The sequence below is a fragment of the Abramis brama genome, assembly GCF_963993115.1.
Source record: "Abramis brama genome assembly, chromosome: 21".
NCBI lineage: Eukaryota > Metazoa > Chordata > Actinopteri > Cypriniformes > Leuciscidae > Abramis > Abramis brama.
Genome location: NC_139983.1, coordinates 6,891,534 through 6,907,111, shown reverse-complemented (window position 1 = coordinate 6,907,111; position 15,578 = coordinate 6,891,534). Strand labels below are relative to the sequence as shown.

At 39.5% G+C, this 15,578-nt stretch overlaps 1 protein-coding gene across 5 annotated transcripts in view; it reads right to left on the bottom strand.

Moving 5' to 3' along the window:
- Nucleotides 1–284: 284 nt before the first annotated feature.
- Nucleotides 285–15,578, bottom strand: part of LOC311071615 (connector enhancer of kinase suppressor of ras 3-like) — a 78,238-nt gene continuing 62,944 nt past the window's right edge. For 2 of the 5 annotated variants that reach the window (XM_084096036.1, XM_084096037.1), the window contains exons 16-25: nt 14,720–14,773; nt 14,550–14,589; nt 14,269–14,438; nt 13,931–14,004; nt 13,659–13,730; nt 8,370–8,431; nt 8,178–8,296; nt 4,717–5,068; nt 4,294–4,490; nt 285–846 (exon numbers count right to left, since the gene is read on the bottom strand). In XM_084096036.1, the coding sequence (XP_083952162.1) occupies nt 664–846; nt 4,294–4,490; nt 4,717–5,068; nt 8,178–8,296; nt 8,370–8,431; nt 13,659–13,730; nt 13,931–14,004; nt 14,269–14,438; nt 14,550–14,589; nt 14,720–14,773 (1,323 nt within the window). In that variant the 3' untranslated portion in view covers nt 285–663. Of the gene's footprint in view, nt 847–4,293; nt 4,491–4,716; nt 5,069–6,479; nt 7,513–8,177; nt 8,297–8,369; nt 8,432–13,658; nt 13,731–13,930; nt 14,005–14,268; nt 14,439–14,549; nt 14,590–14,719; nt 14,774–15,578 lie in introns of those variants that run through there. The other 3 variants (XM_084096039.1, XM_084096040.1, XM_084096038.1) reach the window with 3 other exon arrangements.

The following is a 15,578-nucleotide window of genomic DNA, read 5'->3' as shown; positions in this document are numbered from 1 at the left end:
TGCATTTATCTGTAAAGCTATCTGTGAAACGATATGCATTGTGAAAAGCACTAAAAAAAGAAATGTGAAAATGTATACACCCTGTTCTGAATAAGCTGTGAATTATCAAACAACTTTTCATTTACAAAAATAGATATTTTAAATTACTTTTTAAAAAACACGAGATTTGGTTATTCAACAGTTGTGACAATAACACAATAATGTGGACGTACAATAAGATTATTTATGCTATGAACAGCACCCATATATTTGTAATTCGGAAATATGAAACTGCTTACTAAAACTTTGGCATCATATTTTTAATCAATAAATATATCTAAACAGATGTATTTACAATAATAAAAAAGAAAAAGAAAAGACAAACAATACAGACTGCAAGTGATAAGCACTTTAAATTACTACCAGGTTAACTCCTTGTTTGCACTGAATGCAGACTACAAATATCAACAATAAAAATCACTTTTTGACTGAACATGTTTGGTTTTCCATGACATCTAAAATTATTTAAAAGAATGTATCTTAACATCAGTGAGACATTACAGGTTTGGAAAAGGTTTAGAAACAACAAGGATTTTACAACAGCTTTACATTTGTAACAGGCTGATTTGACATCATTAAAAAATAAATAGAAAAATGATGGCAAGTGAAAGAAATGGGAGACGGTTATGTTGAGGGAGGCACAGCTGAGGCACTAGGGGTGTTCAGGGGTTCAGTCTGTAGGGGGTGGTTTAAAATAATGTCCTGCAGCAGAAGAGTGTTGGTCTCTTTCCACTCCCTGAATTTACTTGCAGTGAGAGTGGAGTCAGCCAGTACCTGCTCCAAAGTCAGTAGATCTGCTTCTTTAGCCTAAATCAAAGACAATTTTTTTTGGTTAAAAATAACTTATGATATGATAGCAAATTGGATGAACACAAAATTGGTGAAATTAAATTAATATTGATTTCATTTTATAAAATATGCTTTATCCATCCAACTCATTTAGGAATTGACATAGTTCTGCCAAGTGTCAGTAACCTCAAATTTCAAATGATATCTGATTCATTTTCTACCATCACTAAAAACTGTAGAAACTAACGCACGAGTCAGCTCCGTAAACAGCAAAGATATGGTGTCAGCAACTGAACTTTTTTCACTCTAAAGGCCTGTTTACACCAAGCACACATTTTTAAATAAAACCTATTCAGATCAAGTTTAATTGTAAAAGAAATGAAAGAACCAGCAAAAATCTCGACTGGTCCTGAAGATGGAGCTGCTGTTGTCTTTGCATAGCACCTTTTTTAGCACAAGCCTGAAAACGATGTATACAAATAGTTGCAGTTCATTATCCCTTTTTACTACAGGCATACCTTTTTAGAGACCTCTAATAATATATGTTCATATATAATAAACATGAATGAATATAATTGCTATATGTCCAAATAATCACTCCTTAAACATAAAGGCAGACAGGGGTTTATTCCTGCAACAGTGTTCTTATATTTGTCCCATGCTCAAAAATATTTCTCAGATTGCATCATGGTGCATTAGAAATGCAAACACTGAATTCTGAACACTACATTCTGAAGGAAATCTGCATTAATTAGTCTAAAGAACAACTTTTCCTACACTTTACAGACTTAATTACAAATTCCAATTCTTTCTTTTTATAACATTTTTGTAATTAGCTGATACATCATATGTTGTATTTTGTATTATAATATGCATAACCTCATATTTTTCCATTTATATTCACTCCCGGTTAAAAGTCTGGAATAATTACGATTTTTTTAAAATACATTTTTTAAGTCTCTTATGCTGACCAAAGTTGCATTTTATTTGATAAAAATACAGTAATATTGTGAAATATTATTACAATTTAAAAGTTTTCTATTTTAAAGTCCCCTGTAGTCAATACTTTTATCCCTTAAAACTCATCTTTGATAATCAAAATGACACATTTAAATGTTTTTTTTTCCTGAGAAAATAATTTCTTCATACCTTACAATAGCTTGAATGTAAGCTCTACACCCTCACTTCATTCAGTATACACGGAATATGAATATGAAAATGCAAATTAGTCCCCGCCTCCACTCTATCACACCAACTTGGAAGACCTGATCCACTCGGTCAACTGTAGTAAATGCCACACAATGACAAGTGGAAATATTGGTTTAATTCAGCCATATATGTTTGAACCAGAAACTGATTCAGTAAAAAAAGAGGAAGAGCGGAAGAGCGAATTATACAGGCAGGCCCGGTTCTACGGGGGTGCCGAGGCTAAGCACCATCAAATGAAAGCAAGAGCACCCTCAGATGAGACTATAACAATATCATATGAAACAGATTTGGTAAACGCACCAGTGTATATTTGTGTTTCCACTCTGGAGAACATCAAATGTCTCTATTTACTAAAGTATGTGTTTTTGCAACAGTGAGCAATGTAACCAATCACAGACATGTTTGTTGAACACAGTGACCAATCAGGGGTGTTTAATTTGGTCAGAATCCACTCTGTGGTCAAAACGCTAGAGTTTTTGGATGTTCTGCAAGTTCTGCATGCTCGCGAATCCTCACATTGGGTCTCATTCATGAAACATTCGTAAATATACGAGTAAATATGTGAGTGATTTGCGCGTAAAGAGACATTCCCGAAAATTCTTCTCCTGATTCACAAATACTTCGTAAACGTCAGATTTGATAGTGAAATGTGTGTGTGGGTTAATGAATTCCAATCACTCGTAAATTCGACGCGCGTGCACGCTCATTCTCAATTACCATAAATCCCGCCAATTAAAACCGACTGACAGCTATATATGGGCATCATATTATGACACGAAACGAAGGATTTCAACATGTCTTCTCAAAAGCGAATGCTATTGTATTATTACATGTATAATTTTGGAAGAAAAAAAAAAAAAAAAGCGAATGAAGAAGAGAAATTTCTCAGATGCAGAAATTGAAGTTTTATTATCAGAAGTTCATTCAAAACGCCACATTTTATTTTCAAGCGTACATAGTGGCGTATCAGGTCCTAAAAAAAAAGGATTTTTTTAGGTAATAGGCTACATGCTTTAGGTAAAAATGCTTGGCAGCATATTACAGATGCAGTTAATGGAGTTTCATCTTTTAATCGAACAGTCCCAGAAGTGAAAAGAAAATGGTTCGACATGAAGCTTGACTGCAACACTTGTAACTTGCGGACTTGTAAAAAAACAAACAAAAAAAAAAACAGCTTGAATATAAAAAAATTAAAAAAACTTGTGGACTTGTGTTCCGTTTGCAGATGCTATTACTGGCTCTCGTAATACAAGTAAAAAGAAAAACCGTATGTAATTACTAATACTTTTTCAAAATGCTGTGTAAATATGTACCCGATTACGTTGAATTAAAATGCAGTTTATTAATGAGCAAAACGTTCGGATGTTAAACGTACTATTTACGCGTGGCTGGGAGCAGGTGTAGATTTCTTTCGTACCAACTAACATTTGGGAAATACGAACATTTTAATGAATCCGAAAATTTACGCCAGAACCACTTTACACACGATTTACACAAAAATTCGTTCTGCTCGTGTTTCATGAATGAGACCCATTAAGTGTAGACACGATGTAAATAAGAGATTCATTGTGTGTAGACAACTTCATTAATTATAACAGAATTTTGTAAGATCGCGAACTGAGATGAGTGACAGCTTTGTAGTGATTATAAAGCAGGGGTGTCCAATCCTGCTCCTGGAGGGCCATTGTCCAGCAGAGTTTAGCTCCAACCCCAAATAAACACACCTGAACCAGCTAATCAAGGTCTTACTAGGCAGGTGTGTTGAGGCAAGTTGGAGCCCAACTCTGCAGGACAATGGCCCAAGTTTGGACACCCATGTTATAAAGGGAGCTGTCTTTGTGTGCTTTATAGGCTATATATATAATCCATTCAGAATTTTAATAAAAGTCGACACATAATGTTAATTGATATGATTAGCCTTTGGCTTGACTACGTTATCAAACAGCTAATTGCTAATTGCAGTGTTGCTAATGTTACACAAACCCTGTCAGCAGGCTACCTTCTAAAAATCTGCATCCTTTAGAAATAATGATAGGAAAAGCCCCGCTTTTAATACTGCTGTACAGATCAGGTCAAGGTAATCAAATCACAAAATATAATGCGACCCCATGCTTAGAACACACGCTTGGTACTATTTTTTTCCCCCAACTTATTTCACAGTTGATGTAAATAGGCCTTAATACTTACAGACAAAATTGTAAGATTTGAGGAAGAAACTTTTTCATATGTTAGAAAAGGTTTATCTGAACGTCTAACCTTTAGAGTGCTGTTGAGGGTTCTGATGAGATGTATCTTCTCATTGAGCATCTGGTTTTTGCAACGCTTTATAAAGGAGGTTCGTAATTCCCATTTTGATGATGGTTTCCGCTCGCCCGTTGGAGACAGGCTTGCTCTTTTCAAATGCAAGTACAATCTTTTCATCTCATCATCAGTTCCTTCCTGTCCATCTAGAGCTATTAAAACAAATATAACTTTTATAGCGAGTTATATAAAACATAACTCATAAAGAGTTATGTTTAAACCTAAGCAATCAAACTTCTATGAAAGTTTTTATTTTTGATAATAACAAGCATTTCTAATATCCTCCAAATTGATCAGTAGTCATGTCACTGGCTGAACAATGTCATTTCCTATCATAAATCTGTTTATGATGTTTAATTGGTTCTCCAACTTGCTTACTTTCAGGTCTGGTGTCATTTGAGGTCAGCAGCGGTTCTGGTTCCCCTGGCTCTGTGGATATTGCCATAGGTGTGGTTCTTGATGAGCATTCAAAGGGGCCTTGAGATGTAGCAGTGATTTCACTGCATTGTGAGGTTTCCTTTATTGTGGGGTTCATTGTATGGACCACAGCAGAGCAGACCACTGTTTCCCCAGCAGTAGGTGTTGCCTGTGAGACAAGGTCTAGCCAAGACCGTCTATGCTTCGCCAGAGAGGAGGCAGAGCTGTGGGAGGTCATCGTACTGACGGGGGAGGATAGGGTTCCAGTGGTTTCACTAGGAACAGGGGAGGAATATGGAGGAGGAAGGCTTTCCTAAATGGGAAAGATACATCAGAGTGAGGTACAATGGCATTCTCTATTATAATATATGTCTGGTGCAATTGTCTTCAAATGTAGTTCTTCTATATCAAGGGTGTCCATTCCTGCTACTGGAGGGCCACTTTACTGCAGAGTTTAGCTCCAACACACCTGCCTGGAAGATTTTGGTGACCCTAAAGATCCTAAAGATTTCAGGTGTGTTTAATTAGGGCTATAGCTAAGCTCTGTGGTTGCTTCTCGATATTCAAATTAAAGCACAATTTATACTTCGGCATCGAACTTACCCGGCGTACCCTGACGTGCACCTCTCCAAAAATGTAACAACGCCGTCAATTCTATGCGGACTGCAAGTGCTGTGAGTGGTCTGCTAGGACCCTTCACTAGGGTTTCACATGCTCCCTCTGCATGTGTAATTGCACGTCAATGCGGACAACAATGCAGAGGTATAAATGAAAACCGACGCGTAGCCTACAGTGCAGAGGCTATGGCATAGGTCCAACACAGAAGTATAAATCAGCCTTAATGCTTCCTCGTTTCCTCGCTCCTACGTCCTCCAGACTGTGACCCAGAAACCGATTAAACTCAGCCATCTCAGGACATATCTATTCTCTAATTTGACCACGAAGAAGTGATGAATGAGGAGCAAGGAAGCTTCCTGAGGAGTCAGGAATACAGGTGTAGGAAATACAGGTGTATCCTTCCCTTGTATCCTAAGGGGGTGGAGCTGAGACATGTAAAAGGAAGCGGGGGACGGAAATGAGGATGCACAAATAAGAAATGAGAAGCACCCATAACCTTTCCTTCGATACCTTTGTCCACATTTTCTTTCCTTACATCCTTCCTAGCACCCTAAGGGGGGGTGGAGCTGATATGTGAGGAAAGGAAACAAGGGTGCACAAATTAGAAATGAGAATCACCATATGTTCATCTCAATCAGCTCCCTAGCTCGTGAATCAGTATGTCATGTACACGAATTTGGGCACTGGTAAGGACCCTGGCTCACCAAACGTTGGGACACTGATCACTTTTTCTGGCGACATGACAAAATCCTCGTTGTACATCTCAACTGGTATTTATGAACAACAACAGCATATATTTTACTGACATTATTTTTTAAATGTTTTTTTAAAGTACATTATGATAAATACTTATAAATACTACATATACCAGCAACATTCCATTCACAAATTATTAATAAATGTTAGCTAGATTATGTTTAGTACCTGTCTAACGATGTATGTTCATGCTGAAATCTGCTGGATAGTGTCCCTCTCGGAGCAGAATTGAACACACCTCTTCTGTATCATAATAGCTTCGTTTTATAATGCCCCTTTTCTATTCTCATAATATCATTGAATAATACCTTTAACCACAGTGTGTCACAAAACAGAAGGATGCAGACAGGTAAGAGTTCAAACACAGAGTTTATTTGACAGATACACGGAACTGAACAGGAATGCAGACTGGTGGTAAGATGGATGAAGAACAGATGAAGGATGACTTAGCTTGCTGTGAATGAATGTCTCTATTTGCAGATGATGGTTCCAGACACAGACGAAGGGCTAGGTCAAGGAGGAGGATGAGGGGCAGACGAAGGGCTGGAAGGAGTGGCGAAGGGATGGAGAAGGCAGGCGTAATACAAGGAGTCTACCCGGAAGGAGGCCGGGAATCCTGGAGGCTGACGAGGACGTGGTTAGGAGGGACTAGAGGCCACTTGGGTGGATCTATGGGCTCGCACTCGCACTCAGGCTCAGGAACAGATACAGGCTCAGGAACAGATTCTTGAACAGACTCAGGAACAGGCTCGGGAACAGACTCAGGCTCGGGCCCGGGAACAGACTCAGGCTTGGGAACAGACTCAGGCTCAGGCTTGGGCTCGGGAACAGACTCAGGGACAGGTCTTGGAATAGGAACAGTTCTGGGAGTAGGAACAGGTCTAGGAACAGGAACAAGTCTTGGAGCAGGAACAGGTCTTGGAGCAGGAACATGTCTTGGGACAGGCTCTGACTTGGCGGCAGCCATCGTGTCTGAGGGCTCAGGCGGCGAGGCGGCGGCCATCTTTGCCGAGGGCTCTGGTGGTGAGGCGGCGGCCATCTTTGCCGAGGGCTCAGACGGTGAGGTGGCGGCCATCCTTGACGAGGACTCAGGCGGTGAGGCAGTGAGGCGGTGAGGCGGAACTGCTCAACAACAGCACATGATCCAGGTATTGTGTGAATGAACCTGGTTTTGCGGCTGAAGCTGGCTGGTGCAGAGGATCGTCCAAGCCCGAACACATTCTGTAGGACGTCATCTGTCCAGTTGACCTGGTGTGAAATTTCTAGGAACTCTTTCACATATTCTTCGATCGAGCGGCCATCCTGGAAACAGTTTATCAGACGATCGGTTGGGTTTTGATGGACGCGGGAAACGCCCATACTTTATGTTTAAGGTCTGGTCTTCTGTCACAGAACAGAAGGATGCAGACAGGTAAGAGTTCAAACACAGAGTTTATTGGAAAGATACACGGAACTGAACAGGAATGCAGACAGGTGGTATGATGGATGAAGAAAAGATGAAGGATGACTTAGCTTGACGGGGTGACGGGCGGGTGACGGGCGGGACAGACAGACGCGACAGACGACAGGTAAGGTACAGGTAATCGGTCTTAAGGTGTACGTATAGACGAGACCAGACAAGGGAGTGCAGGAGAAGTGTCTCCTTATAGGGAGTGCTGATGATGAGGTGCAGGTGCTGATGTAATTAAGTGATGGCTGATGGTGTGCAGGAGGGAAACATGAGGGATGCTGGGAAGTGTAGTGCGGTAGAGATGACAGAGCTGGTGTGGTGACTGGATACGTGACACAGTGATGGTGACTAAAGTAAATATTAAAGATGGCGAATTTTATTACACAAGACTTATCAAAAGCAGCATGGTGTTATTTACTGAACAAGTCCAATCAAGGTTTAAATTCAGTGTTAATTTAACACCTTTAAACTGTCAACCATATTCTTCTGCTGTGTGAATGCAGACAATGTGAAAACAGTGAAACTTGAAGTTTGTAGATAATGTATTAATCTTTGGCAGGAGGTCAAGGACACATATATTGTGCAACTTTGAACTTGCCTGGTGTGCAGCAGCTGATGGACTATTCACAATTTCTACAGCTTGGGTGTGGTGCTCAGAATAGGGTGGAGGAGGTGTGTCAGTGGACTCCTCGTGATCACTGGCCTCACTGTAGCATTCTGTGCAGTAGAAAAACAAAGATGCCAAAAAATTCTAAGGAATGCTTGTAACACTAGTAGACTTACAACTTACCAGCTGTATGACCCTCTGTGGGTTCATACTGAATAGATGCCAGACCAAGTTTATTTAACCATCTGAAATAACAAAACACAAGTTACCAACAGTGACACAGGACTGTCAAAATTAATGTTTATACAAGTGATTAATTAAAACTGTCTAACACAATTCTTTTTATATATTCATTCAAGTTTCCTTCAGTTTTAACCTCATTCATCTTCCTTTACCTTTAACCACATCACACATGCAAACAAAAACCAAAGACAGGTCAGCCAACTCAATGTCAGCAAACCCAAACACGCAAAATGAATGAGAGTAGCTTCAGCTCCTGGTAGGGTCTCCCTTGGCAAATCCATCCCAGGTGAGAGGCCAGACAAAGAGTGATTCAGTACGTCCCCTATAGAAACATTAATATGTGATTTGAAAGTGATTTGATAAAAGAGTGAAAGACCATGACTGGTAGAAGGACACCGGGGCCCTCTCCTGGAGCCAGGTCTGGGAGAGGAGCTCACAGGTGAGCACCTGATGGCCAGGCTCTGGCCCAGTCGGGCTCAGCCCGAAAGAATAAGGTAGGGCCTTTTCCTTGTGGGCTCACCACCTGCAAGGAGATGCTGAGGGGGGCCCACACATACAGGATACTGTGGCACCAGCTAGATATAGTTGGCCTCACCTCCACACAGCTCGGGTGCTGGAGCCAAACTCCTGGATAGAGTTTGGACTATAGAGTCACCCAGGGTGAGAAACAAATTCCCTGACTCTGCGCCATGGTTTCACGTGCGGGAAAGACTGTTTACACATGAATTGGGGCTCAGGTCAGGAAGCAGACAGACTGGCTAAACTGACCTTATGCTAGCTGTCTCACATCACTGAGTTCAGATAAATCCCATCACGTAGAGCCTCTTTCACCTAGATATCATCATATAGAGACTGTGTCTGTTCCCCGAATTAAGAAATACAAAAAACTCCCAAACTCATTTAAGGGAAAAAATTTAATTGATGTTCAACAAATAAAAAACAGATATAATACAAATGAACAAATGATAAAGCTTGGGTTGCTGAATATTCGATCCCTTACTTCAAAAGCACTTATTGTTAATGATATGATCACAGATTATAACCTGGATGTGCTGTGTTTGACAGAAACCAGACGATTACATTACTTTAAATAAGAGTCCACCCCAAGATTATTGTTATAAACATGAGCCTCGTCTGAAAGGCAAAGGGGGAGATGTTGCTGTAATTTATAGTAATATCTTCAGAATTACTGAGAGGTCTTGTTTCAAATATAATTCTTTTGAAGTGTTGGTGCTTAATGTAACACTATCTAGTGTTAATGATAAATCACGTTAGAAATGGCTGCAGATAAAGTCCTAATTGTTGGTGATTTTAATATACATATAGATAACGAAAAAGATGCATTGGGATTGGCATTTAAAGACATTCGAAATTATATTGGATTTAGACAACACGTGTCAGGACCTACTCATTGTTGTAATCATACTCTAGATCTAATATTATCACATGGAATCAATGTTGATGCCGTTGAAATTCTGCAGCAGAGCGATGACATCTCAGATCATTAGCTAGTCTTGTGTATACTTCATTTAGCCAAGGCTTCAAAGCCGACTCCGTGTTACAAATATGTTAGACCTATCACTTCTGCTACTAAAGATTGCTTTATTAATAACTTTCCTGATCAGTTTCATTTCCTCAGCATCCCAGATAGCTTAGAAGAACTCGACAGTGCAACAGAAACTTTTGACTCTCTCTTTTCCAGCACTTTAGACACAGTTGCTCCTTTGTGCTTAAAGAAGATTAAAGAAAATAGTCCAACGCCGTGGTACAACGAGCACACTCGGGCACTTAAGAGAGCAGCCAGAAAAATGGAGCGCAACTGGAAGAAAACAAAACTAGAGCTTTTTCGCATTTCATGGAAAGAGAGCTCGATTGCGTACAGAGAGGCCTTAAAAACAGCTAGATCTGCTTATTTTTCAACCCTATTAGAAGAAAATAAACAAAACCCTAGGTATTTATTTAAAACAGTGGCTAAATTAACGAAAAATAAAGCTTCAACCCCAGACTTTTCCAAGCAGCACAGCAGTAATGACTTTATGCACTTCTTTACTTACAAGATTGATAATATCAGGGAGAAAATTATAACTATGCAACCATCTATTACAGTATCGCATCAGACAGTGCATTGTAGTCTCCTTGAGGAAAAATTCGATTCATTCATTGCTATAGGAGAGGAAGAATTTTCTAAATTCGTTAAATCATCTAAATCGACAACATGTATGTTAGACCCTATACTGACTAAGCTATTGAAAAAGATGCTTCCAGAGGTCATAGATCCTCTTCTTAATATCATTAATTCATCTTTGTCATTAGAATACGGACCAAAAACTTTTATGCTGGCTATGATTAAACTGCTTGTTAAAAAAACGCAACTTGATCCTACAGAATTAGTCAATTACAGGCCGATCTCGAATCTACCTTTTCTGTCAAAGATACTAGGCAGTATCCTCACAACTATGTTCCTTTTTAGAAATAAATGGTATCTGCCAGGATTTCCAGTCAGGTTTTAGACCGTACAATAGTACTGAGACAGCTCTCATTAGAGTCACAAATGATTTGCAATTATCATCTGATCGTGGTTGTATCTCTCTATTAGTGTTCCTCGATCTTAGTGCTGCATTTGATACTATTGACCACAACAGTCTTTTAAATAGACTCAAAAATTATGTTGGCATTAGTGGAATTGCATTAGCATGGTTTAAATCATACTTATCTGACCGTTCAGTTTGTAGCAGTAAATTAAGACATGTCTTATTGATCACAAGTTCAGTATGGAGTACCACAAGGCTCAGTACTAGGACCATTGCGGTTCACTCTGTACATGCTACCTTTGGGAGATATCATTAGGAAGCACAGCATTAGTTTTCGCTGTTATGCTGATGATACTCGGCTCTATATTTCTTCGCTCCCCAACGAAACTTGCCAATTCACAAAATTAGAATTACTGTCTAACACTTGATGGCTGCTCTGTCAAACACTTCATGGCTGTCTTAACACTTGATTGTCGTCGGCAAGTCGTTGGTCACTTGTCGTCGGTTAGGAACCTGGGTGTGCTCTTTGATACCAATGTTTTATTTGAAAGTCACGTTTCTAGTATCTGTAAAACCGCATTCTTCCATCTTAAAAATATATCTAACTTACCTCATATGCTATCAATGACAAATGTGGAACAGTTAGTTCATGTGTTCATGACCTCAAGGCTAGATTATTGTAATGCTCTTATGGGTGGTTGCCCTGCACGCTTAATAAATAAACTACAGCTGGTCCAGAGTTCTTACTAGAACCAGGAAGTATGACCATATTAGCCCGGTTCTATCAACACTGCATTCGCTCCCTATTAAACATTGTATACATTAAAAAAATATTGCTGATTACTTACAAAGCACTAAATGGCTCCCTAGTACTTGAGCGAGCTCTTAACGCATTATAGTCCTTCACGTCTATTGCAATCTCAAAGTTCCGGCTAGTTGCCTAGAATATCAAATACCTAGAATATCAAAATCGACTGCTGGTGGTAGATCCTTTTCCAATTTAGCACCAAAACTCTGGAACAGTCTTCCTAACATTCTCCGGGAAGCAGACACACTCTGTCAGTTCAAATCTAGACTAAAAACACATCTCTTTGACCTAGCATATACATAACACATTATAAACTTCTATAATTCAATGTTAGGCTGCATAGATTAGGTCAGCCAGAACCGGGAACACTCCCCATAAATCTTGATGTACTTGTTACATCATAAAAAGAATGGCGTCTACACTAATATTAGTCTCTCTGATTATCCTGAGGTTTACCGCAGTCCGCCGGATCTAGGCCGTATCCAGATCTGATGAAGGACCTGCGCCTGGACATGACGACAATGCAGTCCTGAAGTTTCAACTAGTCTCTCCCCTGTGAAGGCCCCCTTCTGCTTCCCTTTACCTCTGTACAGATAAAATGTTGTCAAAATAGTTCCGGTTCACATGGCTACTCGGAAGTGATAAATAATTCTGCGAATGAGCGGGCCGGAGCGCATTAAGGGTTTTCTGTTAGAACGGTGTCGTGTTAGCAGCCCCTAAGTTAATAACTAATGATCTTTGCAACGGAATTGAATCGATCAAAACTAACTTTAGCTGGACAATAACTTTATTCTAGAGCTGCTGTAAAGCCAAAACAATCTCAATCTCTGCATATTGTTAAAAGCGCTATATAAATGAAAGTGACTTGACTTGACTTGACTTGACTTGACTTTACGTTATGTTATTCCTTCATCCCGAGGAAGGCTGCAGACACAGAGTCTGAGTGGGTTCTGTTTAAAACGTCCATTGCGGGATAGGCTGCTTGGAGCTGTGGCTGAAAGGTTGTTAATCTGACAGCAACCCAATGAGAATCCATGGAGAAGGACTTTTGTTTGGCCTCAAAGAGTTTGTATCAGATGGCTTAGTTGAGGGAAGCATTGCCTGATGCAGGCAGTTGTAAGTCAGGTAGGGAATTTGCTAACCTCACCTGGTGATATAATCGGGAGGGTGAAGGAAAACCTTTGAGGATCTTCTGAACCCTGAGGACAATACCTCAAAAGAAGAGGCAGGGTTGGAGGACTTGGGAGAGTCATCACGCATTTTCTGTTGGAAGTCACTGAGGTGGTTAAAAGGTTCAGTCAAAAGTGGCAAGGGGCCGGGGGTGGCCGAGATTCAATATACTGAAGAAACTGAAGGCCTTGGATGTGGTCAGGATAGCACCTGGAGATAGGAAGACAGGTGTGGTGGTTCCCATATTAAAAAAAGGAGACCGGAGGGTGTGTTCTAATTAAGAGGGATCCCACTTCTCAGCCAACCTGGGAAAGCCTGGTTGCAAGCAGAATGCTAGAAAGGAGAATCCATCCAATCTTCAAACCTCATCTGGAGGAGGAACAATGCGGATTCCATCCTGGACATGGAACCATGGATCAGCATTTTACCCTAGCAAGGATCCTGGAGGGGGCATGGAAGTTTGCTTATTGACAGTAAATGTTTTTTGGACTTGGAGAAGGCTTACGACCATGTTCCCCAAGGTGTTTTGTGGGGGGCAATAAGGGAGTATGAGGTACCAGGGTCGCTTATGGGTGCCATCCGGGCCTAATGACTTGACATGACTTAACTATCTATATCAGTAGTTTATACAAAACATTACTGTAACTACTGTAAATACAACCATGGATGTTACTAAAAAGAATATGTTTTTTGTTCAAACTGATGTGTCAATGGGCTTACAAGTTCATGTCCTCGTTGCTGTCAGCTGCAAAGTAAAACATCATGACTTTGGGATGGCAAGCTTTGATCGCACTGTGAGAAACACAAAAAAAAGTGTGAAAGGTTGTTTAATTGAAAGATATTTTATAATCATCATGATAATGAAAAAAAAAAAAAAAAAACAGTAGAGGAAATAACCATGTTATATTCTAATTGAAGGCCCTTTCATTTGGAAAACTATTTTTTTTTTAGCAATTAAAGAGAAAATTAACAGAAATGACAATGCCACTTACTATTTTTTCTTACATTCCATTGCTCTGTCAATTACAAAATCAGTCAAATTTATGAAGCCTTCTGCTTTTTCAGCCTGGGAAAAAACACAAAACAAAAGTTTTTTGTAATATATCCCTTTTTTCATTATTATCAAGGAAGAGAAAAAACGATCAAATTTAAATCCTATTTTCATCATCTAACATGAAACTGTATATACTTTTTTTTTTTTTTTTACCAAGATCAATGCTAAAATATCTAAGAAAATATGTTGTGCTGTCCTTTATAAATAATATTCAATTAATAGAAAAAACAATATCATGATAAGATGTAGGCACATAAATGGCATTCAGATACTCACCACTTGATTTGTGTACCAGTATAGAGAGGTTTTCTTTAGCACAAACCAATACTTTTTCCACTTAATACCCAGAAATCCCTTCCCCTCTTTTTTCCTATAGAGCCAGCCCTGATAGTCCACTGGCTCCAGAACTTTTACTGAAACTCTCCTTCTGCTCATTCTTAGACTGCCTATTAGAACAAATGTTTAAATGCCACAATAAAACAGAAATGGTGACACAGGAAAAACAAAACATCATATTTGATCACAACTTTGAGTTGTTTGTGCAGTGCAACACATACCTCCACAATTCTTCTTTTTTGACTTCTGTCTGAGAGACACCTGAAGACAAATGCATATGAAATATGTTGATATTATAAAGACCACAATCATGTAATCATGATTTCTGGCACTTCCACACTATCACAATGCAGACAAATATATGAATGTACAATAGGTTCACAAGAATTACCGGATTGTACTCATCAGCAGCAATATGGGGAGCCAGAGAAATGGGGAAAGAGGCCTGGGAAGAGACCAAAGCAGACACATTCGGTGATCATTAGGGTCAGTTTCAGTCAGGGCCCTCGATAGCACTTTATTTTACAGTCCTGTTCGGCATTTACATACTATGTATTTACTAAAGTCATTATAATAACTGCTAATAACTAAGTATTAACCCTGAACCTGATCCCTAAACCTAAGTATTTACCTTATATTACTCAGTACTTTTTTGGGTAAGTACACTGTACACTGCACATACTTTAAAATTATGTGCAACAGTGCATTCAGAAAGTATTCAGGGTATATCTATAGCATCCAATTCATTTTTTGCTATTTTGTTATGTGGCAGCCTTATACTAAAATGCTTTTAAAAAATCCACAGCAGATTTGTGATGCTTTGCACATCTGGATTTGGGTATTTTCAGACAATTTTCTCTGCAGATCTTTTCAAGCTCTGTCAGATGGGATGGGGACTGTTGGTGGAGATATTCAGAGATGTTCATTGAGTTTAAATGGGCCACTCAAGTTTTTCTCTAAATCACTCTCGCATTGTCTTGGCTGTTGGAAGGTAAACCTTCAGCCCAGTCTGAATTCCCGAGCCCTCTGAACCAGGTTCATTCACCTTTCCTTCATGATCAGTCCAGATATTTCGCAGGTGACAAGCAGTGCCTAGTTACCTAGACATGACAGAGAACCTTGTTTGTCACAGTCTGAGGCTTTGTCCACATTATTCCAGATTCCATACACATTTGAAAACAGCGTTTTCATTTTAAAACACTCTCCTAAATGCTTACTTGGATTATACAGATGGAACAGACATAATAAAG